This window comes from Bombus vancouverensis, chromosome 2 (genome assembly GCF_051014615.1).
Source record: "Bombus vancouverensis nearcticus chromosome 2, iyBomVanc1_principal, whole genome shotgun sequence".
Lineage (NCBI taxonomy): Eukaryota > Metazoa > Arthropoda > Insecta > Hymenoptera > Apidae > Bombus > Bombus vancouverensis.
The window spans coordinates 20,403,899-20,431,546 of NC_134912.1; the positions used below are offsets into that span (position 1 = coordinate 20,403,899).

At 41.3% G+C, this 27,648-nt stretch overlaps 1 protein-coding gene and 1 long non-coding RNA gene across 6 annotated transcripts in view; one reads left to right on the forward strand and one right to left on the reverse strand.

Moving 5' to 3' along the window:
- The window catches only part of LOC117157886 (protein O-mannosyl-transferase TMTC1), a 278,211-nt gene extending 259,133 nt beyond the window's left edge, over positions 1-19,078 (reverse strand). For all 5 annotated transcript variants that reach the window (XM_076625790.1, XM_076625788.1, XM_076625789.1 and 2 more), the window contains exon 1: positions 16,499-19,078. In XM_076625790.1, the coding sequence (XP_076481905.1) occupies positions 16,499-16,812 (314 nt within the window). In that variant the 5' untranslated portion in view covers positions 16,813-19,078. The remainder of the gene's footprint in view (positions 1-16,498) is intronic.
- Positions 1-27,648, forward strand: part of LOC117160078 (uncharacterized) — a 126,636-nt gene that overhangs the window by 83,355 nt on the left and 15,633 nt on the right. The window lies entirely within an intron of this gene.

Here is a 27,648-nt window from a genome sequence, read left to right on the forward strand (position 1 = left end):
GAAATAAGATGTTATCATTGGATTATTTGTTTCTTACTTGGGATAATGGATAAAAATGGAAGCGTAAGTCTATATTACCGAGGAGATGATATTATTGTTTTCGAGTTTGATTAATGGTCACAATGACGTAACCTGCTGCTTTATACAACGTTTTTGCCATTGTTATTCTAGGTATCGGATGTATCGCTTGAGGTCATGAAAACGTGCGTTGGTAGACTATACGGTTCTAACTTAGTTGGCTAATAAAAATAAAAGGGTTGTACCTTTAGAGAGTGAAGTACTCGATCCAACGTTACACGGGTGACCACTTCGCGTGGTAGTCGATCGTCGATAATCGCATACTTTATCAGAATTCTTACCGGTGTCGACAAAAAATACCTTCTTAGAAAAAGAACGATCGACCACAGAAAGGCCGAGAAAAAGAATGTGACTGAACGTAAAAATAAATCAACGAAATAAGTATGAAATTAAGTACGTCTTAAAAAAGCAGGAAAAATAAGAAATGTATATATTCATCGTTCAAGTGTACCATTATTATAGCTATGTCAAATAATTACTGTCAGTTATATCGAGCGTATAAGTAAAAAACATGCCATGAACGTGTGTCGAAACTCTCGCTCGAAGGCTAAAAAAGTTTGTCGACGAATGACGTCGTCGGTATTTCGAAAAGATGACGTGTCCAACGTTCTTCGACATTTACCGAATTTTTGTCCTATTTTCGCTAATCCTTCACGCATTTTCAAACGAGCGTAACCTCGACTCGAAGAGCTTTCGGATTAGCAGCACCGTGAGAACTCTCGTGGAAACTCTCGTTTCAAGTATGTCGTAATACGATAGGACGATCACACATTCGAGAATACTCGCGATAATCGCAACAGGATCGCTGGAATATACGATCCTCCTGGTCGCTCTACTTAAGAGAATTGCTTGTAAGCTTCTTTCGGATGAAATCGTTCAATGACAAAATATCGTATTAAAAGAGAACGTTACTAGCTATGATAAAAAAAAAATAAGCGAGAAAATAAAAGAACGCATACGAGCAATTTGTTAAATAGAAACTCCAAGCCGATTGAAATTTATAACACACACCCCCGTTTAAAATATAATTATGAAAAACTCATTTCTCGATTTTCTTGGAATATGCTTCTTGTATTCTTAGACATTGTAGATTTTTATTTCGACCAATAATTTCAAACTGAATTAAATTAAAGTATAACTTTTTGTGTTTGCCGCTATAAATAAAGACACGGACGACGTATAGAATACTTATCTAAATTATAAATTATAAGTTGCGAAATATAATAAATTCGAGAAACCACTAGGTTGGAAAAGTATATATTATTAACTAACGGTATAAGCAAATAAAAGTATGGTATTGAAAAGTTCAGTCAAGAGCTCGGTCAATCCAATTCAAAGGTATACGATCTCAGGCAGAACAAGCTTGCAAGTTTTTATTTCGAGTAATAATTACGAAGCAAATGAAGTTATATTTGGTACAAGGATTTCCTCCATTTATGTTCTCGTCATTGTACCTATATGAACATAATCGTGTAACGAAATTTCGTTTTATCACAGGATAATCATTGAATTATTATCTCACGAAAGATACAGCAATACAATATCTCTCTATTAAACCGGGAATTAACGCATTACATTTAATAACTCTTTCTCACCTCAACCTATTCCCTTTTGTCCATTTCTCGAACATTCACATCGAATCGGCCGGCGCGGCGTTCTTCGAATCGCTGCAGGCGATCTAAACGCGTCGCGAAAAGTGCAAAACGCGTTGTAATTGGGGAGAGACGGGCTCGATCGAGTGTTTATACGAATGAAAAGAACGTTAAAAACGCATTTCAGCGCGGCTTAAAATCGATACTTTCCTCGGTTATGCCGGCTGAATGCTGAATTAGTCCGAACAAAAATAAACGCACGGCGTGCAACGCGCGGTAAACGCGTTTCGGCCGGAGCTTTGTTGTTTTAGCAAGCTTTTCGACGGAGGCCAAATGAATTTTCGTATTATTCGCGACGCATACCGATAAGTCCATCCGCGAGTGTTCGACTTTCCAGGTATTTAAAAATACGTACCGATCAACAGCGGATAGGGAAGAGAAACGGCGATCATTCGATTGAACGAACGTTCATCGCGATGTGTTTTAATATCGCGATCGTGAAATTGCCAACTCGATGAATCGGACAATTTTAACGCCGAAACGAATTCCTTCGAACGTTCCCATTTATTGGAAATTAATTATCATCCATCGAAATCGCGATTTCCGTAAAGATGCTTTCGTCTGATTTAATCGTTGCTGTGTCAGAGAGATAAAACAGGATTACCGATCGAAAATGAATTAAGTTTGCCAAGTCGACGTTCTATCGACTCGGTCATGCTGTTTTCAGTTTGTCGCAGCATCAGCACTGTTGCAGTATCAGCACGACGAGCAAACGGTATCGGAAACATCCCTTGATCTTACCTTATCTCACTCCAACAATCACGAAAACGACAAATTCAAAATTCCAGTTAACGAAATACCCTAAATTCGAGAAAATTGAATCAACCTAACGAATATTCGGACAACGACGACAAACTTAGCGAAAGTGGTAGAAATATTTCAACGCGCCTACAATTGGCGCGACGAAGCACGCGTTATCGCGCTTTCCAAACTGCGAAAATACACCTTCCGATCGAGAAGATGCTTCGATTCTGTTACGTTGATAGATTGCGCGAGATCACTGCCAGTCATTCCAGGGAGACAACTAGGAGTTTTCTGCGTTTTTAGTCGCAGTACGATGAATATTCAGACAGCCGGAGGGTATCCTGAAAGTTTACCCTCTCGGTGAATTCGTATGGCCAAACTTTCCACGGCATCGATATTCTGTTGCGGTAAATGCAGTCGACCCATTCGCCGACGACTGTATTTGCATCTAGTGGCATTTACGATTGCGAGAGCAAAAGCTCACGGCCGAAAATATACTTCACGACGAAAAGGCGGTGGTTCCCCTGTCATTGTCGCGCCAGCCATTCCGGATCAATCGTTTCTCGCTGTTTTCTCGTAAAATTGCATACCTGTGAGACGTCGCGGTCATTCGGCGTTTCAAAACTTATTATACCATTCGTGAAAACGTTACACTCGTTCGTTCGCATAGAAAGAGTGTGACAACATCTTCGAAGTCTTAGTCATAATTTTGCTTCGTAGTTCGCTTGAACTTTGAAAATGTAGTTAAGTAAAATTGGAAATTGTGCTTATAAAACTGATGTTGAACTTTTGTAGGTAAATACACATTTTGTGCTAATTACACACGTCGTTGCAAATCTAAAAAATATGTATTATTGCTTGAGAACGATACAAGTAAATTTATTCATAAATATACAGAAATTTTATTCTCTTATTTTCAATAAAAACTTTATGACTATATATTTATCTTTCTATCGTATTAATTTCTTAGCGTTGTGACGATTGAACGCTACCTTTGCCTTTCTATTTGAACATTCTTAATCTTCTAAAAAACTTCTTAATCCGTCTGAATTCGTACTTATGAATTTATTTCCATTTTTGCGGCATTTTCGACTCAAGCTACTTCGCTTTTGATAGTAATTAATGTTCCACTACGTTCGAAATGATATAACTTCGTTAAAAATTTGTCAAGCGATTAACTTTTTACTAACCGTGGTAGAAAAATATATTTTTTCGCTATTCTTGACAAACTTTGAATACGACTCATTTAGGAAGATAATATAATTGCGAAGAGTACAGAAGCATCTCGTTCGAGAAGGAGGAAGCTATTAAAATGTAGAAGCGTAGACGAACGGAGAATAAAAATCGGTTCGGGAATTTTCCACGTTGCCGTGCATTAATCATTTATCGAAATACGCAGAGAACAAACTTTTTCAATACCGCGCTCGTTTCAATGGCACAATAATATCGTTCCATCTGTCCAGACTCCTTAAGAGCGGCAGTTTCTCCTTTCCTTCGACCTTATCCTTCTCCACTCTTTTCTTTCGCTTTTCCTCCTCTTCTTTTCTCACGGATTTACGGGGTTTTCGCCCGCTCGGTTATTACATACCCCGTGGCAAAGTTCACGAATCCAATAAACGGCTGGATACAGCTCGAAGAGCTGTATCCGGAAGCCCGCTCCGGATTCCTCGTCACGATCAACGCCCAAAGAACGGTCCTCGCGTAATGGTACCTTCTTGTCGACGTTCGGACGAGGAATTTCTTTTCTCGCTGTCGACACTGTGTGTCCTCGAGACGTCGAAACAAAGACGTACTACGGAAAATACCGAAACCAGGAGGTTCGGAAGGTCGATAAGAGAACCGCAGAATTCTTTGCTACAGTGGCTCGTGAAACTATAGAAAATCATACATTGCGCGTGTCGTATAAAATATTTGGAAATTTCATTGGTACTGTAACGAGACACTGCTATTACGATTATATTATCAGAATCTGAAACCAACGATAAATAAGCAGTTCCAAAAATTTCAATAACTCAGGAAAAATAACAACGATAAGTTTGCATTTCGCGATTAATAGTATCAAAGATATAGGTTTTACGGAATATCGCGTCTCGGTACATAATCGCAATCACAATTTCCAACTAGTCATCAGTAACAGTCGATATTGGAAGTTATAGCGGTGTCTGGAAGTACAGTACGAAATACCTCGACGTCAGTAGAATAGCAAGTGTATGATCAGACACCGAGTGATGCATGATCGGTTAGAGCGGAGTGCGATTAAAACGGGAGTCTATTCTATGCTCGTGAAAGGTTTGCTACGAGTGTTCCAATATTCTCGTAGGTTACCGTATATGAAACGAAGGACGCGTGGAACGAATAAGAACAGCGAGAAGAAGTCGCTGAATGATACGCAGTTGTATCGCTAAGAAATTCATCCAGTTCCTTTTCCTTTTCCGTCTTTGGAGTTTTTGCCAATTTTGGAAACTCTACGAGTACGAGCGTGGGATACCGTCGTAACAGAACTTCGTCACAGGATTGATAACGCGTTCGTTAGATTTTCGTTTCGAACCGACATTCCCTCTTTTATCACCGTGTCCCGTTCTCCTCGTTCCGGCTACGATCCTTTGAAAATTCTATCCTCGCTATTGCGGCCGAATCTAAACCGCAATTCGATTGCCGGTAACGTACAGAATTCGCACCGCAACTCGATTCCACCAACACTAGTTTTCTACGTTACATATTCCGCGGACGTTTAATCAATGCCCGGTGTCCTGTGTAAACGCGTTAAAGGGAGAATGATCGTTGTTGTGGCGCACTGACAGGGGTGGGATGAACGAGGACCCCGATCGGATCGTTGGCATTTCAAGCCGGAATTTTTTGTGTTTCGCGAATTATACCGATGATCGAATTATCCAGATATTTCATCGATTCTTTCGCGCTAATTTTGCAACTAGCGTAACGATTATACTCGGTTCCGATTGATTTATCTCGAATCGTTGAAGCCTATAGTAAAGGAAACGTATATATTGTACATAATTGGAATTAAGAAATAATATTACAATTAACTGCAGAAATATCCGGAGTTTAACGATGAATTACTTGGACGCAAGGCTACGGATAATAGAAACTGTACGATATTGAAATCTCGCATTATTTGTCCCTCCATCGGTGCTCGCGCGAAACGCGTAGTGATCAGAACCTGATCGACTAGCAAAGTGTCAAAACGATTGAAGTGCCGGGCGATTTTGAACGAACGAGGCGCCAAAGAAAACGGGGAATCCACGATAAGCGGTGGATTCATCGTACAAACGAATGACATATCAGATCAGGTGGATCGTGACGTAATGGAATTCGAGGGAACGTACGTGGCAAGCTGTATAATGCGATATCGCACGTCTGAATTAGGATCCGCAACGTAATCATTCATGCGTGTCAGTAACGCCGTGAAACGAGATTCCGCTCGGTGCGTCGGGTCAAGTAATTTAATAATAATTATTCCCTCGCATATGCACGCATCCGAGCGCTACAGCGCATCGTTGCTCGCGACTTAGCTCATAAATCATCATAGAACCACCCTGAAAAATCCTCGACTATCGTGAATCATGATTTAAAGGCCTTGGGCGATGAAATATTTTCGATGCCTAAGCTTTGCTATTTTGTAACACGTGGCGCCTCATCGATATCTGAATATGCTATACGAATTGGTGGCAAACGAACTTTGAAGTTGAGAACTTGATTTTAAGGCCAGGGACAAAGATGACTTTGATTCCAAATGAAGCCTGGTATGGGAAGGTCCCTGACGTCGACTAAACCTTAAGATCGAGAGGTTACCGGCGTCAAGTGAACCGCTGGACCAAGAAATCCTTGTCGTCAAAAGAACCTAAAGGCTCAAAGCTGAATGGTATCAGAAGGGAAGCGCTCGAGTGTTTCGAACGAGGAAATCGTCTAAGCGAATACGGTACTTATCGCCGAGTAAATCCTACAAAACATTCGAATCGCTTTCTTTAACCAAATCGTGCGTTATTCTTTAAAAGTCTACGTATATGGCAAACACATTCTACGATCGATAATATTTTTCAAGTAGAAACCAATCTTTGCTTGAAATTCACTCGGTAGAATATTCCATCCAGTTTTTCGCAACTGCAGCTCGCCTTTCATGGATAAACTCGTTCGCTGACGGTAGCTGAAGAGACACGTAACCCGGCTAACTTGCAAATTCTTTTGAACGGAAGCCGCCCTCTCAGCTCGACAGTCCCATGGTGTGTCTTATCTCTTTTGGCGATTGACTGCGTCGTGACTGCTTGGCGAACGAAGCTCACGCTATCTTGCAGCGTGCGCTACGTGCTCTTCAGGTGAAAAGAGATCGATAAAAGTGATCATTTACCAGAGTTCGTTTCCACGCTGAGCTTTTTCAGTGACATCGCGCGAGCGTCCCGGAAGCTCCCTATGCTCTATACACACGGTAGATCGACCAGAAGGATTCGTATATACGCGGGAAAGCGAACCGCAACTGCCAACTTCGCCTCGTTACTCCTATGTTTGCCACGGTCTGTGCCAGTGATAACGAGATAAAGCCATTCTACCGTGCATCGACTAACAGCAAGGCGTTTCTGCGTGACTGTTTTGAAAATCCGACGACTGTCCTTTCTCTCTGTTGACGTTAACTGCTGAAGATCGCATGACCAACCGTTCCAACCATTTTCCAACGTATAATCGAACCGAGTGAAATGAAAGTCGCGAAATAACAGCGAGACCGAACTCCATGCTGTTTGAGAAATACGATACACCTGACTGATTTCAAATATCGATCCATTACGTGGTTGGTATTTCATCGTTTCTTTCCTATCGTTTTGCGATCGCAAGATGGATAATAATTTTATAAATGAGAACGCGGCATTTGGAGTTCTTTGAATTCGTATAATCGGGTTTGTTCATTTCGGACATGATAACGATATCACGAAAAATTATGTAATTGTATACCGTTTATCGATCGATATAGATACGCGAAGAAGTCCAAGTATTTCTACGGATACTAGTAATTTTTATCATAATTTTGTTATTTATGTCATTTTGCTATATAACGTATATTTGCGTATATAACAACAAATTGGTATATTTATGCTTGAGGTTTGTATGCAAAATTATGCGATACTATGAAAGGGTGCAGTCTCACCGCTGGCAAACATCGTTGCGCGGGACTAGAGGCCACAGGAGACTAAAGAGGCGTGAAAGCGCGAATAGTCAGCAATACGTACACCTACCTGCCGACTTCTGCATTGCGGCTTTTTAATCGCAGAATCGCTGTACTCTCTGCCATTCGGAATCAAACATAATTCCCTGAGAATCTAATATCTCTAATCAGATTCATCTGTCTAACTTTATGAATTGTACAATTACAGGGAAATATAATTGGAAGAAGATTACGGATTAAGTAGAACTGAAGTAGAACATTTGTAGGTTTTTGAATAAGAAATTTAATCACCTGTTCTTGCATAATAATACCCATAATTCACCTTTTATACGTAATCTTTGAATTTTGATCCTCGCGAAGGTTCTAAATTATCATCAAGCACTTGATGTAAAATTAAAAACTTACACATTAAGGAACTCAAAGGGATCACATCTGTCACAATTGATATCCTCCCGAATTCCCTTTTATCTTGCTTGCACGTTTACTATTTTGTACTACGTTAAAAATATCCCATATGGAAGGAAATTTAATTTCTTTATATAACTAATTAATAATTCTTGTACCAATCGCCTGAGCACTGCTCTATTCTGTTTTATATTTCAACGTTTATTGACGTTAGCTAACGGTTCTACGTACTTATCGTCTTTCTTTCTCTTAAGTTTTCAATTTCAATTTAAACCAGTTTTACATCGATATTCTACGAATACTACCAAAGCACAGTTTCAAAATTTATGGGTCCATCTTTGGATATTTTTGGATATTCTTAGTAACTCGATTAACGTGGATAATGCAACGCAGGAAAGGAACCTGTTAACAGCCTCTGGTTTTCTTTAAAGCAAACATCTCCACAAACAAAACAGCTACATGTAACAAGCACTTTACACATTCTTTTGCGATCAAAGTAAGAACCCGTAAGAAGTAATCGACGATCCATTAGGAAGGGAAACTTGCTTTTCCAACGATAATTCGTCACGCGGACTCCTAATGAAAACCGTCTCTCCCTCAGAAACGGATAAAGACCGGCACAAAAGAGCGCACGGCCGCGCGCAGCGAATAAAAGCTTTGTGGCCCTAACTTCGCTGGGATAAAACTCACCGCCGACAATTTTTATTCTGACCGACACGCGCGAAACTGGCTTTCTGTCTCCGTCTCTCTGTCTTTCTCTCTCCTTATCCTCTCGACGTATGATGAAACAAAGAAGAATCTCTCTTAGGGAACGGTATAAGTTTCTACTTGCGGCAAATGTGATTATATCGATCGTCATTGTGCGAGTACAAAAAGCCGCGCGCGAATAAATGGTAGAGAACGAACGCTGCGAAAAACGCGCCCGCGGATTCGAACGGAGGAAGAATATAACCGAGCGTGAGCGCTGAAAACTAGTAAAAAAAAGAAAAAAAAAAGGACGATTCGAGGCTCGTTTCCATTTTTTATTTCTTTACTTTTCCATTCTTTTCTTCATTTTCTTTAGTTGTTTTCTCTTTCCTTTCCTCTTTGCCTTCGGCCTTCTTTTTGTTTGCGCCTTTCATCGGACGAGTGTAAACATTAAAATGCAAAGGACGCTTGGTTTAAACCGAGAACGAAAGAGAAAACGAGATTTCGCGAAGCTTAATGGATCTTCGCTCTTTGCGGAAACATTTGCATTTCTTGATGGTATTTCGCATTCCTATCCTGTGTTCCTACGTGGTTCTGGTTATGAAACGGCGAAACGGTTACGGTAAATCATGTTTACCTGAAGCTTCCGTTTGTTTTGTTTTTTTTACTAGCCACAGAATTTTTTGTGTTCTTTCGCTTATATTTTTCTTCATTTTCTTATTTGTCTTTTGGCAACGCGTAACGTTACAAAATAGCTTGTATGTTTTCAGCTAAAAAAAAAAAAGAAAGAAAATATCGGTTTCTGCGTTGCCTTCTGTCATTCGTGCGTAATTCAATCGTGCCCTTGTTACAAACATAAATGTGTTTCTCCTGTTATGTACATGAATATAAACGTGTCTGTGGTGCACTTTGCTATAAAATACCATTAGATTACGGTGAAACTAAATCGCTGATTTTCTTCGATGCTTTCGTGCGAAGATACGTATGGGCATAGATATATTCGCATGCGTTATGTCAAATTGCCTTCGGAATAAGAAGTATAATTGGCGAGAAAAACGATAAATGAGAGTTATTTACTCGACATAAAGTTTAACAGTAATATTAGGCTTAATTTTAACTTATAAAAGTGAGAATTTCTGACGAAGCCTATAAAATTGCAGTGCAATATTTTAATGTACGTTGCGTAGTATGCAAATTGTAACTAACTCTGACAAGGGAAGCACACGCAGTGTAACTCTCGGATTTTAATGAAACTTTACAGGGACATAAAAAATTAAAACTATGACTAGCCGTTACCACAGGTACTGAATATTTTATGGGATATTCGATAATAAAAGTCAGAATTTCTGTAAAGATCGTAAAGCGTGTAAGTCCGTCACTCGAATTTCCAATCTCGTCTACGTAATAATTTCTTTATTTATAGATATTCTATTTCTCAAATGTTGTTCTATTTCTGTCGAAAATGAATTACGTCACGGTTGTACCTGAAAGAAGTAAAATTAACGTATCTGATATTCATCTATCTTTATCGATAAGTCGCCATGAAAATCGAACTCTAGCGCCACAAAAATATTTCAAGTACCATAGAAATATGATTAGAAACATTACACACACATGTACCATTATGTCGATAACAATTCGTACTTCCTTTATTCAAAATATAATAATTTTCTTTTCTTCGACATGTTTGAGAGTTTCAAAGGGCTAAGAAACCTTTCAAAAATTGTGTCAGTTAGGCGTTGGTGTTCTACCTCGTAGCCCATATTCCTTAAACTAATTTATTTCCGATCGATTTTCACTTTCAACGCTCACCTGACAATTTCCTTCCTCCTAAAGATTCTTTCCGTTGGCACTTTGCATTGTTATGAATTAAATAAAATTGATACCCTTAAAAACGTGCATCAGTGATGCATCAAGAAGTACAACATCAAGGAAATTGTTTTGAATAAAAATTTGGCAATTTTCAAAATGTAGTAAATTAATTAATTACAAATTAATTATTTTTTTAATAGAACGTTCGATTTCAAAGAAATCGTGTTCTTTCAAACTAAATGGCTCAACATTGCAGATACTTTCCAGACGAAAAATTCTTAATAATTTTTAATTTCTGGTTAAGCGACGCGGCTTGCAGATTAAAAAACAAGATTAATTAATTATTCGGAAGTAAATGACTTCCTGACGATGTTCCTCGTTCCATTACCGCAAATGACTAAATAAAAGATAGCATCAACTAAAAGTTGTTGGCCAAAACGCCGTTCGATTCTATCTTCGCCGTGTTTCTTATCGGAGAATCGGGAACAATTTCCCGTTCGTTTCTATTTACGAACGCGATAATCCAGCGAACACTCGAAATCAGGAAACTTCTCGCCATTGCAAACGCGAACCTAACCGAGCTTCCTCCGCTATTTAACTATCTGCATGGTGGTCAAGTCTCTCGTTAGATTGCGACCACCGTTTATTTCAGATTTCTAACACTTACACATCTCAACAAACGCATAATTTGTCGGAACTTGAATATTTATCACACCTCGAAAATTTACGTTAGATTCCGTTCGCTTCGAATTCTCGAAAAGTACATAATCGTAGGTTTATTTTGAAAATTGTTGAAACTGTTTCGCAACCTGAGCCTGACCTTCTTATTCTTCTTCGCTGTCTGTACAACCTTTCTCACTCTCCGTAGAAAAAGCACAATAAAAGTCTCTAAACTTTTTACTTTTTCTAATGCTAATACATGTTTTACCTTTTCAAATTAAATTCGCCGTTACAGTCAAATATATTTATACTCGGAAACCGTTTAAAATCGATTTCCCCGGAGACGGAGCCCTAGGTAAAGAAATTTCTATTATTCTCAATTTATTTTTACACGAAGATCGCCCCATGCTCAATTGCGCACGTTGTGTTGTAAAACATTATCGTGTGATATAGTACAGCGTACTCGGCAAAATACGCGCAGCGTAATATTAGCAAATAGAGCTTAAATTATTAAACGAGACAACGTTGAGCAAAGATAAAAATCGCGGCAATATTTCAAGTCGATGTTTCATGAGGCTTGTACGATTTTTTTCTTTTATACGCTACCACACGCAACATATGCTACCGTAACGAAGACTAAGTGGAGGCAATTCTGGAAGCTTTGATGTTTAAGGTAAACAGTATTATTAGGTTGCCATCGTCGTATCGGATCATCGTGACTATCAACTTTATAAGAAAGAATATAACTTACAGTTAAAGTGTATGAAATGTATGAAAACTGGCTTCTCTGTTGCATCGTAGTTCTCTTTTCGTCGCTATCAAACTTTTATTTATATCGTGCAGGCGGTCGTCTAATCGTCGTGAACGTTTGCGAGACCAAAAATTTCAAAATAACGCACAATTTACTCAGAAAAAGTTTCTTTCTTCTTTCGAATAGTATTCGAACACTTTCTTTGGTTACCGTACTAAATTGTACTATTAGCTCGGCAACTAAGTGATTGCGGGTTTTGCGAATACCACCAAATGGCTTAGTTGCTAACCCAATAAAATGCGAAGAGAAAATTAATCGAATCGCGTAATAACGCTATGACAAGTTGCTCCGCTTGAAGAATCGCCTTATTTTACCACGAAAACATACTCGTAACAATTGCTCGGCAACTGGGCTTAAGGCCTAAAACTATTCGACGCCCACACACCGCGGAGAAGTCAATTCGACGAACGATTGCTACGTGAAACGAAGTTGGAATAGTTCGTTTCTCATGCGGAGGGATCGATTCTACCAAATCGCATGTTATCGAACCAGAGTTTAGGGGAGATATTCTCGTTTCGTTGGTCAGAAATCTGCGAAAGGTGGTTTTCATGTTCGTACGGCAAGCGTAATCGTGCAAACACGCGCGCGCCCGTGCATTACACGTAGCCGAGTTGATGACCGCTTTAGCGAGAAACGTTCGGAAACCCCTGAGATACTTTGCTGGGGGAAATTGCGAGCGTGAAATGTACGGGTCAACCAGCTTGCACTCAGAATTTTCCGGATCGTCGATACGTTTTCATTTCTACAGAAATCGAAATTCTGAAAAGCAAAATATATTCTAAGCGCCGTCAAAGTTTCCTCTACAATAAAGGGATCAAAGGCATGCAGAATAACAAGGAAAAGACAGCGAATGAAACATGCATATGTATTTACGTGTACGTGTACGAATGTAGGCGAAGTTACTGGCACGCGAAGAAACTGAATTGTTCGGAATCTTTGACCCGTGTATAGCCCTACGGCTAGAACCGAAAGAGAGTAATCGACACCAGGCCCTGCGAGATATGAAAAGAGTAATTATAAACATACGCCATACTCTTTTTCTGGTTACTAGTATTTTCTGGACGCGCGTTCCAGTTGCCATGTGAACGAGCTCGTGCTTTCAGAAGCGCAAGAGTCATCAGCCGTCCGGTTTTTAGATGAACTTAAACCTTTGGAGAATGTCCGACTTTGTGGCATATTTCAAAGTTGGATTTTCTCATTTTGCTTTGATCGGGTTGAAACTGTTTCGGTGGAATTAATCGTCGTAGTTTCCTTCGTCGAAGTTCTAGACTAAACAAAATAAATATCCTCGTTGCCTTTAGTTTTATCATTAAGAAATATTAAACATTTCTGCCTGAGCGTGTACGTAGTTTGAATGTACGACGTTTGTTTCGAAATTAGCCAGTTGCTAAGCAAATGATAAGATGCATCAAATAGAGTAATAACCATGTTGGAAATACCAACACGGATATATAGAAACAGAGAAGAAAATCTAATAGTAGGATAATCTGTCACTGAAACCAAAAATCCTACTCTCAGGGAAATTCGCCTCAAACTGAAACACCTGCTATTCACGCTGCAGTTCAACCATCAAAACGTACGAAACTGAGCGATCGAAAGTACAACAGCCGTAAAGACCGTGTCCCGTGACTAGCAACTGCAGAAACTCGCATTGTGCCGTAGAAAACAACGAAACTTTCTTATCTTCAGCCCTGCGTTTAACACGCCAACGTCCGAACGCTGGTAACAAAACAAAGACATCGCTAAACGAAATCCACGATAAATCTATTTGAAAAAATAATTACGGACAGAACGATTGGAAGGCATTCGTGCAAACTAGCTGGAAACGACGCCAGCTCCCGATCGTTAATATCCCGTAATCTCAAGACGAACGAACCGTCATCCGCCGGCAGCCGTAGTCTTCTCGTCTCAGAGCCTCCGGAATTATGGATGCGTTCCACTTCCGGCAACGCGCGAAACACGGAAGTGCAATGCTAACCCCTTCCCGCTCGTTCCGCCCCTTTTCCACCCCTAAACGTCGCCCCTCCTGCCGCGTTCATTCTAGCGGCAGAATGTACGAGGCCAGCCGTCTCTCCACGTCGAAGTTGGCAACGGCATCTGGAGCGTTAAGGCGAATGAGCGATGTGCCGGTGTCTTGCGGTATGATGGATCGCCCAATACCAGCCAATATGCAGTATTGCGCGCGGAGTGTGGCAAACTGGTATCCATGCATCAAATCGGCGCTAGGCGGAAAGCGAGCGGTCTGCTCGCGTTTACAGGATACGCTGTAACGCGCCGGTGTGCCCACCAGCTTCTCGTGATCAGCTTCTTGTCACCCATCCCGTAACCATACCGCCGCCGCAACGCGGACTATACGCGACGACCATACGGCGCTTGATCCTGCTATACCGGACACGCATCCGCAATTTTCCGTTCGCCATTCGGAACCGGCGAATCGATATACGGACACGGAACCGCTCGAGAAATTGTCCGATACAGATGTCGTATCAATCCGGCGACGGTATCGCGACGTCTTACGAGGCGATTACGCCACTCTGTGGTTACGGATTGTTACGGTTATGCTAGCTGAAAGCGTCGTTGCGTTTCTTCCTCTGTTTGTTTGCTCGCGGGCGAACGCAGGCCGTATATAGTTGAGGCGATTAATTAATCGAGAAATAGTTAGGTTTCCTTTTTGCGATTTTAAAATGCGCAGATATTCGCTAGGAATATAATACGTTTAGTACGATGCTTACTACTAATTATTTCGTAAGCCATGGACTGCAAATGTCTAGACAAAGGACCCTCCGACAATTCAACACATATTCCTCCACCTAACCTCAACCTACAAGCTTTCATAAATAACTGGGGTACAATCTTCCTACGTAGCATTCTCATTAATCGCTGTCAGCGATAAAGTCCCTTCGCTCTTCTGGAGCATCAACGAATAAAACTTGCAAGTTTTACATCTGTCGGATTCGTTCTTAATGTCTTTACAGAGAGAACACGACGGAATTAGCTGGACAGGCTGCATTTAATTAAAATGAAGGACGAACCAAATAAATTCAACATTGTACAACAAATTTAAGTAACGGAATTAGATGTCAACCTTTTTCGAAGATTACGAAATTCAAATCTCTAAAAAAAAGTTAAAGAAGCGCTCTATTTGCGATTGTTTTGCCAAAAGCTTGAAAAACGCTTTAATGCATTTAAACGCGGTGCATTTAAAACGCACAGGGATAACGATCCGGTTGCAGCGACTGCGAACGCGGAACTTCCTTAAAACGTCGCGTAAGAATGATCATCTTCGCGCGATCGCGCTTCATACCGGCTTGACTAGCGACGAAAAAGAAATTGCAACGAAACTTACAACGTGTAATTATTCCATTCGCGATAAGCTAACGGAACGAGCACGCTCACAGCGGTTTATTTTGAGTCAGCAGCTTTAATTGTGGACCAAGCGAAGTGTCTACTAATTGTGGGAATGGCGCACAGCGAATTAGTTTTAATAATACCGGCGCTGATTGCCATGCTGGTCGCGAGCCACTTGCGGAGATTTTAATCGACCTCGCGTTTCCGATCTTGCGATTACTTTTTTCTTCTTTTTTAATGGCTTTATTTCCACGAGAAAGTGCTAGCCTTTCGAAAATAGTCGCGATATTCGTCCGGAAGATAGCGTGGGACTAATTATCGCGGTGACGGAAATTATGTTGTTAAGGATAGGATAAGAAACACCGACGTATAATCTAACATCTCAACGTATAATCTCCTTGGCGAGGTGAGAACGCTCGAACTTGCTTTGGGCGATCAAAGGAAAGTTAACGTATTCACGTCAACTTCGATTACGATAATTATTCGTGTGCACGTACGCTGTATCTTGATACTCGTTAAAGAGCGAGAAACGAGTTTAATGTCGCGTGTAATTGTCTCAAATTATTCCGAAGGCTAGAAATATTGACAATCAAGGTATGGATTTTGTACCAAAGGAATCGAAATGAAAGATGTACGAACAAATTTAAAGTAAAACGTACACTGTACAAAAGAGAAGCATCGGAATCTTCAGAAATGCACCTTTGAAAATCCATAAAATTTCTATGAAAAAATACTATTTGATTATTTTCATTACTGTTGTAATTCTGAACGACGAAATCTCGCATTATCGTTATATTATCAAGAACGTCGGAACTATCGTTTAATTATATGGAATGTTCGCGCTATTAATTCCCACTGCTTTTGTTGCAAAAATGATAGATCCACGAGCAGAATCAGAGAGAACGGAATTCCGTTATTTTTTAGAACTAATACGAAATCGACGATTGTAGAGACGAGTTCGATAACCTATGGCACGGTAGAGTTCAAGGTCGCCAAAGTACAAAAATCGAGCACATATTTTGGAATTTTTACAACGCTGTATTCCTCATGCTCGCGAAACGTTATTGATCTAATAACCATCGTGAACCACAAGGAGAAAGAAAAATTCACATAAAAAGCACTTTGACTCACCGGAACGTGAATGTCGTCAAAGGCCTGTAGCTCTTATGGCTGTTGATATCGTGCATAGGGGTCCCCCAGAAGTCGTCCTTCAAAATACTAGTCCACGGTGTTTGACCGAGCACGTCCTTGTTTCTCACCACAGCGGGTATATCGTCGTGCACGAAATCACCACCTAACGCGTTCAGGTAACAACCAACGGCAACCAAAGCGACTGTCGCGTAAATGCACCAACCGGGCGGTTCGTTTCCCTCCGAATCGTTGCACCCGGTACGACCGGCCCTCTTGCTGTTCTGGCAACAGCAACCGTTGTTTCGTCGTCTCATGATTCACAAAACGCGAACTACACTGGTGCGCGAAACAGGCTAAACGTTCTGCCGCGATCGTCGGGAATAATCACTCTCATGGAGCCAAGTTAGCTCTCATACGCCGCTATCTACCGAGTTGATAAATCCTCGTGGAACGAATCCACCGTTCACCGTCACACGACTCGATCGCTGATCGCATCTCAAACACCTCGAAGACAACGACCACGACATCGACCGGATATTTTCTCGTTTCTTTTTCTTTTTTTCTTCTCTTTTATCGCGTAGAATCGGGGAGACACGAAAGTCGAAAACAGGGCTTTTTGTCACGACCTGTTCCTCGTGATTGTTCGTAATTAAAGCAGTAAACGTTCCATTTTAGCGAACGCCACGCGATCACGGAACGATCGATCGAGACCGACAGATAGAGCAGGCAACAGGGGTTCGAAGGTTTTATCTTTTCTGTTTTTCTAGCGAAATCCAGCAGGAAGCGGTGGCGCGCGCGATACTACCTGTCCGTGGCTCGCGTTCCACTCTTCCATTTACTTCGACTAGACTACTTTGAGCATTGGTGGGCCTCGTAGCGAGCTTGATAAATGACTGCGGAGGTTCATTATTTACCGAGCCGGCACGTCCGATGTGTCCGCTCTAAAGAGAAACGGGTTTCGCGCAAACTGATTGCTCTTCCACAGATAATAGTTCTCGCATGGTGCTCGTTCGGTCGAGATTGTCCCCGCGGGAAGGTAGTCGGTCGCGTTCTTCCCCGTGTCACCCCCTCCCCACTTGCACAGTTGTAACGATGTAACAGCTCGTTACGGTTACGGGGATCGAGTTGTCCGACGACGCGTTGCAGGACCTACGCGAACGATTCGACCGATCGGTTCCGGCGACCGGACGAAACAACCGGCCGATACGGGTTTCGTTCGAACCACCGTGATCACCGCGATACACTACCCTTTGCACGAACAAAGAGATCGAAACGAGCTTGCGTGCATCGGTTCCGTGGATCTCGTCCGTCGAGAAACCGTGTACAACTCGTGGCAACGAAGCGTTCTCCCCAAGTGTTTCAACCTGACCGTTTCTGCGCTAATTCTCTCACGAATATCGACGTCCAAGATCCTTCTTTACGATGCTTCGTGCATGCTGCCTGTTTCCCGTTTCCACGAGCATTCGATACTCGGTGCACCTCTTCGTACAGAGGCGCTGACGAAGCGAAAAGTACTAACGGTCGACTCACTCGTTAACTTAGCGATTTGGCTGCTTGACCCGAATCGCGATGTAACACCACGGGAGGATATCGACGCACCGTGTCGACGAGCCGGAGAACAACGCGCGCTCCTCCTTCTCTCGTTTCTTCCTTTTTAATTCCACGCGCATTCGTTCTCACGATCAGTCCACGATCCTATCTTCTTTTCGTTTGGACGAACGAATCTTCTAAAATTATGGAGAACCAGCGGCGACACCGATAACACGCGGGTACACACCCGCGCGCGAGAGAGAGGACGGCTGTATGACCCAGATACACGCCATCGTGTCCGGGCTACTTCTATCGCCGCGACTTTCCTATGCATATAGATCTATACAAGCGGTGGTATCTGGCCGGAGGCGCGCACAACCCTCGAATTCCCTGCAGTGACGCCCCTTTTTCTTCTCCTTTGCTTCCTTTCTTCTCTTCGGTTTCACCCTTCCAGCCTTTCGATTCTTCCTCCTTTCGCACCCTTCAATTTCCAAGCTCCTTCCTCCCGCGACATTTCACCCGAAGATCGACGAATCTCTGGCTGCAGCCCCGTTGCAACGTGATCCAGTTTTCAGCCTCCTCTACCCTCGATGGAACAGTACTAGAGATCCGCGTTTCTTCTCGTCGAGAAACCGGTTTGACAAGCGTTACAACCGTTTAGCTCGTTCTATCTCTCCACGACACTTTCGTCTCGTGTCACGACTCCCGACAGACTTCTGTTTGCACGCCTCGGAGACGACCGCGTTACACGGTTACAACAGGTTGACGCACCGTTTAGAAATGTACAAGCGTCGCTCGAAAGATTTGTATAATCTTCGTGGAACCAAACACGTATAACTAGTGGTAGCAGATCGTTATGTCGGTGCTCTGGTAAAGGAAATTCGTTCCGATAGGATCAAGATCGATACGAACGGACGAAACCTTAGCCATCACGAGCGGAACCACCGAACAGGAAATGCACTCCGCGCCATCAGCGAAACAACCTCTCGGAACGAAGCGATCACGAGCGCGCGACTACCGCGTCGTTATCAAATTCGAGCGGGTCGTCGCGACGACGATAAGCGCAAGACTAAAGGACGACGGCAACCGCCCGGTTATATACCCGGCGCACTCTGACCCGCAAAGCCGCGCCCGCGCACCAGCCACCCCGGGGCATTTCCCTCCTGCGTTCCACGCTGTCTCTCTCCCTTTTCTCGGCCGCCTTCCATCGCGTGCTCGCTTTCCGCGAACCTCGTGTTTGTTTACCTGCTCGTGTGGACCAGAGTCGCTATGGGGGATCCATCGCGAGCAGTCGCGAAGAGCTGTGTCCGCTTTGCTCGTGTTTCGGCTTTGCTTTTGATTCTGGATCGTGCGAAAGCGGATAGAAGATTATAGCTGTTCGAATCGATGAAATTTTAAGAGGAAGCGCGATCGATCGAGATTTCGAATTTTTTCACTGGCAAGATAATTTAGCAACGATAATAACGGTAATCTGTAAATTAAATCTCTCTCTACGTTGAAACACGACGTGCGAATTTTGTAAACGATCGTTGATCTGTAGAACGATCGTTTATTCTGTATCGTAGTAACAGCGAAATAGTCTGGCAATGAGACAAACTTACGATTGATCTAATTTTTACTTATCGAATAATTTTGTTTACTTTCCGTATTATTTATTAATCCATCGAGTTTATTTATCGATCGAGCAGTTTTATTGAAAATTTGCCTACAAATCCACGATAAATATGCAAACGCTGACTTTTATTAGAGAAATTGTCGTATTACACCAGAAATGAAAGAAACGTCGAGATGAATATAGATCAAAGAATTAAATCCTTCTGAAAAATTATTTCAGGAATTAAATCTTTTCAAGAAGATTATTCAAACGATCGTCTCGTTGATAACTTCAAACGGAACATGTATAAAATTCAGTTCTTTTTTCGCTTTCACTCTGTTCCATTTGAATTAACAGCTTGGTAACGCTCTTTTCTTTATTCTTACATTTCTCGTAAGGATACAATATGCTATCTTCTTTGACTTTGAGCCAGGTAAATGTTTTAATTTTTTAATTTTGGTTATACTTCTTTAACCCTATCCTTTTATTATCGTGCCATTTATAGATGCGTATTACGTCATTACGCTTTTTTCGTGGTAATACGGCACACGTATCCGCTGTAATTACGAGTCCGAGACCTTCGTTTATCATTTTCAATCGCATCGAATCTCTTCGCTTCTTTACTTCTAAATTCCGTTAATAATTTTCTAATATTTGTATTATTTGATATTTCAAATCCAGGAACAAACTTTTCTTCGTCTTTTAATGTTGAAAATGGCAACGTGAGTTCGTGCTCGCCATCCATATGCAGATGTGTTAGTTATAAGAAATAGTAACTAGAGCATGATCCTAGTTACAATCGATAGATTTAATCGATAGGCTTAAGATGCTTTTTTGTTTTTATCCCTAATTTTTGTAAGCGCGTGCAATACAGTTTTTTTTTTGCTCAGAACGGTGTGATAGATTTATCCATTCGATAAAATAATAACTATTCTGATCTTACCTCTGAGTATAGAAATAACGACATTTAATGCATGCAAACTTCATTATTCTTTGAAGACAAAGATACATTAGATAAAAACTTCAGATAAATTTCTATAAACAAAGTTGAGTTTAACAATTTAATAATTCATTAAACACATCGCTCGCTGAATATTCGTATCTTATCGCAACTATCGCACAAACAAAACAAACACACAAGAGACCAGCATATAACAAATGTGCATTTCTGTGCAACTATGAGATCCAATAGATACGATAGATATAATAAAGATAGAAATAATAAAAATGACCTTTTCATGGAGATTTAAGTTGCCATCGTTGAGAAAGCCAGAAAGAATGGTCAGAGCGAGTAACTGTCCCTTCATATTACCTTCCTAAATGCAGCTCTTACCTACATAATAAAAAGAGTTGTTACCAGCATTGAAATCAAAAACAGAATTAGCCATTTACCAGGAACGAAGAGTCGCAGTACGTAATCGTTCTTCGTTATTGCCTGCCTAAATGCGCATCGAGGATTACGAGGGATCGAACGAGGGAACGGATCGGTGGCACCCGCCGAACGTAATGAGAATACGAGCTCGTTATGGGAAGCGATAAAGAGCTTGTTGCGGGGGTGGCATTGCAAAGTATTACAATAGAGACGCGTTTCATCGCGGTCCATGGAACGTTCGTTTTTATGACATTCCTTGTCCATCGAGCGGATTCGTTCCCTGAAAACCACTCGCACAGCGTTCAAGTACCTAGAAATGGCAAAAGTCGAATTACGATTACTATAAACGTTGGAGGACCGTGGTCGTTACCATGGTCGACGCTGTAAAAACGATACTCGTTTGGCCAGGCATAAAGAAGAAACGTGGGAAACGTCGAAGAAGAAAGAGCGCGCGAACCAAATCGATATACGCGTATATGCCTGCGCCGGGTTTTCCACGCCACTCGCTGCTTCACCCCGTGGAAAAGTAAGCTTCGATCGATCATGGAATTTCGGCCTGTCGAATCTACAGCGCTTTATCATCGGAACGATTTGCCGAACCAAACATCAGCGTCGATCCGCGACGATATTGCTCGCGTCGACAGTCAATCTTTTAATCTTGCGTATGTACAAGCGACGCACGCCTAACTAAATAACCGCGCGATTTCCCTCGTGAAAAATCGACGAAATTAATACAACGCTGTGGATTTCATTCCGGTGCGGTGGATAACGATGATCCCTTTTGACGAATCGTCGACAGGCACTTCTTAAAATTGCAGACGAAAAATGAAACTTCAATAGCCCATGTTCGAGGGAAATGGAACTTGTCAGTTATTAATTCTTTGCTAGTTCGTGTTAAAACGATAACGACAATGTTCGTGTATAAAACATTGGTCTTCTTTCTTCATAAATTACCTAAGCACGATTACGTTAAATTAGATGTAATTACGTGTTCATTTATCCGACGTATTTATTTGGTGTCGTACAAGCCACGTCTTTACAAGCGTAGTAATACGAACTATTTATCATACTCGAATTTAATTATTGTTTTAAACGATTTAAACGAAGAGACAAATTGTTCAAAATGAGATGAAATAATCTACCACCAACCTAACACGGAAAATACAATCGGAGCGCCTTAAACGCTTTAAACGATATCTTTTTACGCAGAAAGACGAGAATATTCGATCTATTTCCATTTTTAAAAAAGACGCAATTGCTCTATGCACAAAAGATATCATTCGACAAATGTAATATCGTTTGGTTCGCTCATTTTCCTGTTTCCTATTTTTAGCTAATTGCTCTGGGAAAAGACCTATGATTTAATACAGTCATGCGACCCACTCCTTATACAATATTCATTTCCGTTTAATTAAAAGACCAACATCGCCGATATATTCACGCGTTCAAGCGATGATCTTCACGACGTCGAGTATTTAATAATGCATCCAACCGATGTTAATATCCCAAAGGAAATGGAAGACGCTCCGACCATTGTGAAAGGGTGTCAGCGTCTAGTATTACAAATGCAATTCCGGTGTGTCCTCGGGAAGACAGGCGGCAAGAAAAAGGCACGGTAGCAATTTCAACAGGAATGTAGGTTGGATCGTCGCAGTCGGCTATGAGTCAGTGTGGTTCAAACTTCTCGCTCATGCCGAACGGAAAATCCGATTAGGAAGCAGATGGACAAGGAATTAGCATCGCAAGTAGCCGTCGATTACACAGATTCCATAAAGGGATTATTATCAGAGATCCAGATTTCCTGTTACATCACAGCCTTTTTACCATCAAGACATTATAAGTGCGTATTATAGTTTCTGCTTTTGATTTATTAAGTTATTGCACCGTTTAGTACGTCTTGTTGTCGTAGGTTTAGAACTTTGATTTCCACTATATACGATTGTTGAACTTCGCGTCTAATTTTTGATTATCCGTTTTCAATGAAACGATTAAAACCAATCTTAATTACCGATACGAAACAGTTGGATCTACGTTTATTTTGATTATATTTTCAATTTTATTTGAAATATAATTAATTCGTACAGGTCTGTTAAAAATGTAACGTTATCGTGAACTCGGAGTGTTTTAGACAAAAAGGCCTATAAATCTATTACAAATATACATTATATATTATAGGTCGTGTATATAAATAACCGAATATATTTTCTGGTTAAACAGTTCGACTATTATCAAATTCATATTTATTTTGCAGATATAAAAAAAATACAATTCTCGAAGAGTCACTAAAATCATCGATTGAAACTTTGCAAATAATGTTAAAAAATTAAAGTTAATCTTCTCCACGCAATTTTATCTTATAAATCCTGTTTCTAGAAAACCTTTCCAATTATTTCGTATGCGAATACCGTTAAGATCAAAGCGAGTGTAGCAAATAATTTTCCAATCAAAACACGAAACAACGAGTGCTCGAAACATCGTGCGTTAGGTCGCAAGTACTACGATCCCAGGAACGATCACAGTGTTTAACGAACCAACAACAAGGATTCGTCAAACATCGCAGCGCGGTACGAGGTTCCGGAGTCAGAGACAGCTTGGTCCGCCACAATGGGAACTTTATGGACAATCAAAGGTGGAGAACATTCGGCCGGTTGGAAGGAAAGCTCGAGAGACACAGAGAGAAAGAGACACGAACAGACGGATAAACAGACAGGCAGGCGGACAAACAAACTGACAGACCGACAGACAGACAGACAGAAGGAGAGAACATATATTTAATTAATGTAGTCACGAGTCAGACACGGTATACACATCGAGCCAGGCTATTTTTGCGACAATTGTATAAGTTGGAGGCGCCAACTGCACATGCATGGACCTCTGCGCGTGTATGCGTACAAGCTGTCGAATTCGCCGCAAAACTCATGCATTTCGTGCCGCAACTGGACTATCCAGGCGACTGGAGAAAGGCAGTGTCCGCAATTTCCGGTAATGTCGCGCGAGAGCGCTTTGACGAGGTCCCACCGACATCGAAACTCGTGTCCGCGACGTCCGACGAAAATTCACCGCTACCTTTGCCATTCCATGTCACCATGGGCCGGTTTTATCCTTACCATCCCCATTTCTAGCTTCCTTGCCAGTCATCCAGAGGGGCGGAGTATCGCTGGCTTACGAGAGAAAGGCGTAGACATTCGGGAACCTGCAATTCCGCAGGGAATTTCTACGAGACCGATCTACAGCGAACGTAATCGGAACCCTGCCGAACATGCAGCGTCCTTTTACATCAACCTGTGCCATGTCGAATCGTATCCATTGTTGGGCTGTTCGTATGCTACGTTTGTAGGTGGGATTATTGAAATTGTCCGTGGTTCCGTTAATTCTTCGGGTCACTGACGAGGGCTAACCGACGACATTCTCGGGGCTTTTTGGGTTTATTACGTTTCGGTGTGTGTTCGTCTATGTCTATCTCAATGTCGAGGAACGTGGTAGTTCGGTGAAGGAATGTTCGCTACTGTCTTAAGTACTTTTCATATAAATGTGCGAAGAGACTCGTGATACATATCCTGCGATGATTCATCGAATAGGATGCATAACTATCAAAGAGTGGTATTGCTATATCATAACTATGTGTTCATATCGTATATGTATTATATTTCATCGATACATATTGTTAAGAACGTTTCCAATACCATTGTTCCTTTGTAAGATTCGCTTCAAAATGAATAGAGCTATTAAAAAAGCAATTACCTAGACGATGGTAAATACTTGGATTTAAAGTAAAGAACTTCAGATTAAAGCAAACAACTATGATGGTGACACTGAAACCATCTAGGGGAATATACAAGGAATAAAAAAGGAAATTGGCCAAAAGTGACAATGAACTTTATACCTGCAACGTACAGGTATTCGATCTTCGACCACGCCGATCAACAGCCAACTCTCAATGGATTGAATTACACGTGAAAGGCGTAGATGTAAGTTTGATGGCGGAAAGTTTCTGGAGGGAAGTGTATCCGACCAACGTTGACGAAAGACTTGGGTCCTGTGTCAGCAGTAATCTTCTGATATTAATTAAGAAGAATTAGTTTACTATAAATGAAAATTATGTTATCTGTACTTTCATTTAGATTGGAATTATCTCGATAAAAAAAGTTCTAAAAGGTTAACGGCTATGGAATTCTGAAAAAGCTCGATATGAAAAATGTATACATAACCGCAAAGTACGTACGTTGAATCGAAAGTGACCGTGTTACGTAAATATTCTGTATCATGAACCAGAAACTTCTGTAAAATTTCGCTACACGTAAATCGCCCCAAAAAAAGAAACCATTTACGCAATTTGCTTTTTCACGGCATACCGCAAGAGAGATTCATGCGAGTCATCGAACGTAAGTTTTATGAATTTGAAATCTTAAACGTTATCAGGCATATCGTAACTTCGTTTTACGTACGAAGTGTTAAAAACACATATTTTCCACGTCTAATACCAAAAACGCAAGAAATTTTAACGACAAATAAACAGTTACGTTCTAGATCATTCTGATATCTATACGTTTTATTACTCTGTTAAGAAGTTAGTCCCAATTTCTCGCTTCGTACAGATTACGATTGTAGTTGTACTAACTTTAAGAAGCACATTGACCGCTGTCTTATCAACGACTCTGCATCTAAAGGTAAACCTCGAACAAACTCGAAACTCCATAAGACTGTCATTTTTACGCGACATAGCCCCCGGTCATAAAACGACGACGTAAAATGACGCGACCTGGTCGACGAAGAACGAAGTTACGCGTGTGGTTGCGACATCATCGATGTAATCGTCGAGCACAATCAGCTGTGAGGGATCCGGCTCGACCGTTCCGAGGCTTTGCACGACCGTGTTAGAGCTTGCGAAGTGGCTTAAACAACAGCCAGACGACGAGTTGACGTAGGCTATTCGAAGTTCCTGAGAGCTGGCCAAACATTGATACCCCAGAATTCGACCTAATAAATTCGCGCGTTTCTTGTGATTGACTTGCCGTTACGGCAGCAACAGTCGCAATCTCTGATCAGCGGCTTAACACTCGAGAAGATTTGCCAACGAGAGCGAACCACTGGAAGAAGGGACGAAAGAGGCGAGCAGGGGTTGGTTTCTGGGTAAAGTTTCTGGACCGGGGACAGAGGTACGCTGGATAAGCCGGATTAAGAATAGCCTTACACGAATTCGTCGAATTATCTCCCTCTCGAGGAATAATTACGCTTGGAAATGTTCGCTGTCTCGAACACGTGTCATTTCTAGAAAGAGAATCGCGTCACAGCGAGAGAATTGTCTTATCCAACGGATTATTCGTTTCGAATTTTTATCAGGTTCGAGGAGTTAAATTTACGAGGGAGGATAACGAATCGGTGAGGATACTCGCGTTATATTTGTTTATGGTTGACGATGAATTTGCGAAGAAGTAGGGTCGGTGAAGATTTATTTGATGTTTTTAGATATATTTATTATTTTGCAGTTGGTAGAATATTTCTTCGTCGTAGTTTATCGATATTGATATTATCATTACTTTATCCCAATTTTATTTCGAGTATTTGCGCAATTATTTTGTTCTAATATTTCGTTTTTCGTTGCTGACAAAAAACGATGCACGAATATTTGACAACGCTGTATATTTATCGAGGCTGCAGTTATACTATGTTTTATATAATATTTATAATTATAATTTGACGATTCTGTAATAATTGCGCGATATAATTGCAGAATATTATTTACTACACCTATTACAACGTAATTTTGCTAAAAAATTACATCGACCCTTTTCTACGTTATATAAAACACCTTCCATTCTTACAAACGAGTCCAAAACGCTAAAGGAATTATGTACATACACACACAGTTCCTTCTATACTTATTTTCTGCCAAAGCAATTCTCGTAAGTTACACGTACATCGAGCGAAACATACCATCAACGAGATAAGTGCAAACGAAACGTCCAAACAGAGGTACCGAAGTGCGGGTGTATTTAATCGGTGGTTTACAACGAGTCGTTCGTTTTTAATCGAAAGATTTCACGATTGGCGATCTAAACGTTCCACGAACGATCGGAGGGAATGGCCCGCAAAGCTCTTTACGACTGACACATCGAACACGCGCGATTCCAACCGATCCACGACCGATCGACACTCGTTCTCTCGCGTTTTACATTATTTATGCGCGGTCGTGTTCAACCACGGCTGGACGTATAATATTTCCGCGCGACACTTCAAGTAACGTATCGATAAATCAACCGGCGGAAAATGAGGACGGAACGAGAAGACACGACAACGCGATTTCGACGCGAATCCTGTCGGTCCACTTCTGCTGTCTCCTTGTCGGTCCGTTTTCCGCCGATTATTTACGACTCGCAATTTGGGTCGAATACCGACCGTCCGTCGGAATTCACGCTCGTTTATCATGCGAGGAAATTATTCCTAATTTAATGGGACAATATGGTCACGCCGGGAATTCGTCGTACCCTGTGCGAGCCGCAACGCTGCGATTGTGAAAAGGCGTTCGGTCGAATGGCCTTTCGGTCTGATTGAAACGACGGTGAAAGTTCGGTGTTTGAAAAATGTTGTGCATCGTTGCAGGCTTGAATTATGGACAAAGGTGGATAAAAATAGCCGTTGTTTTTTACACTTTGC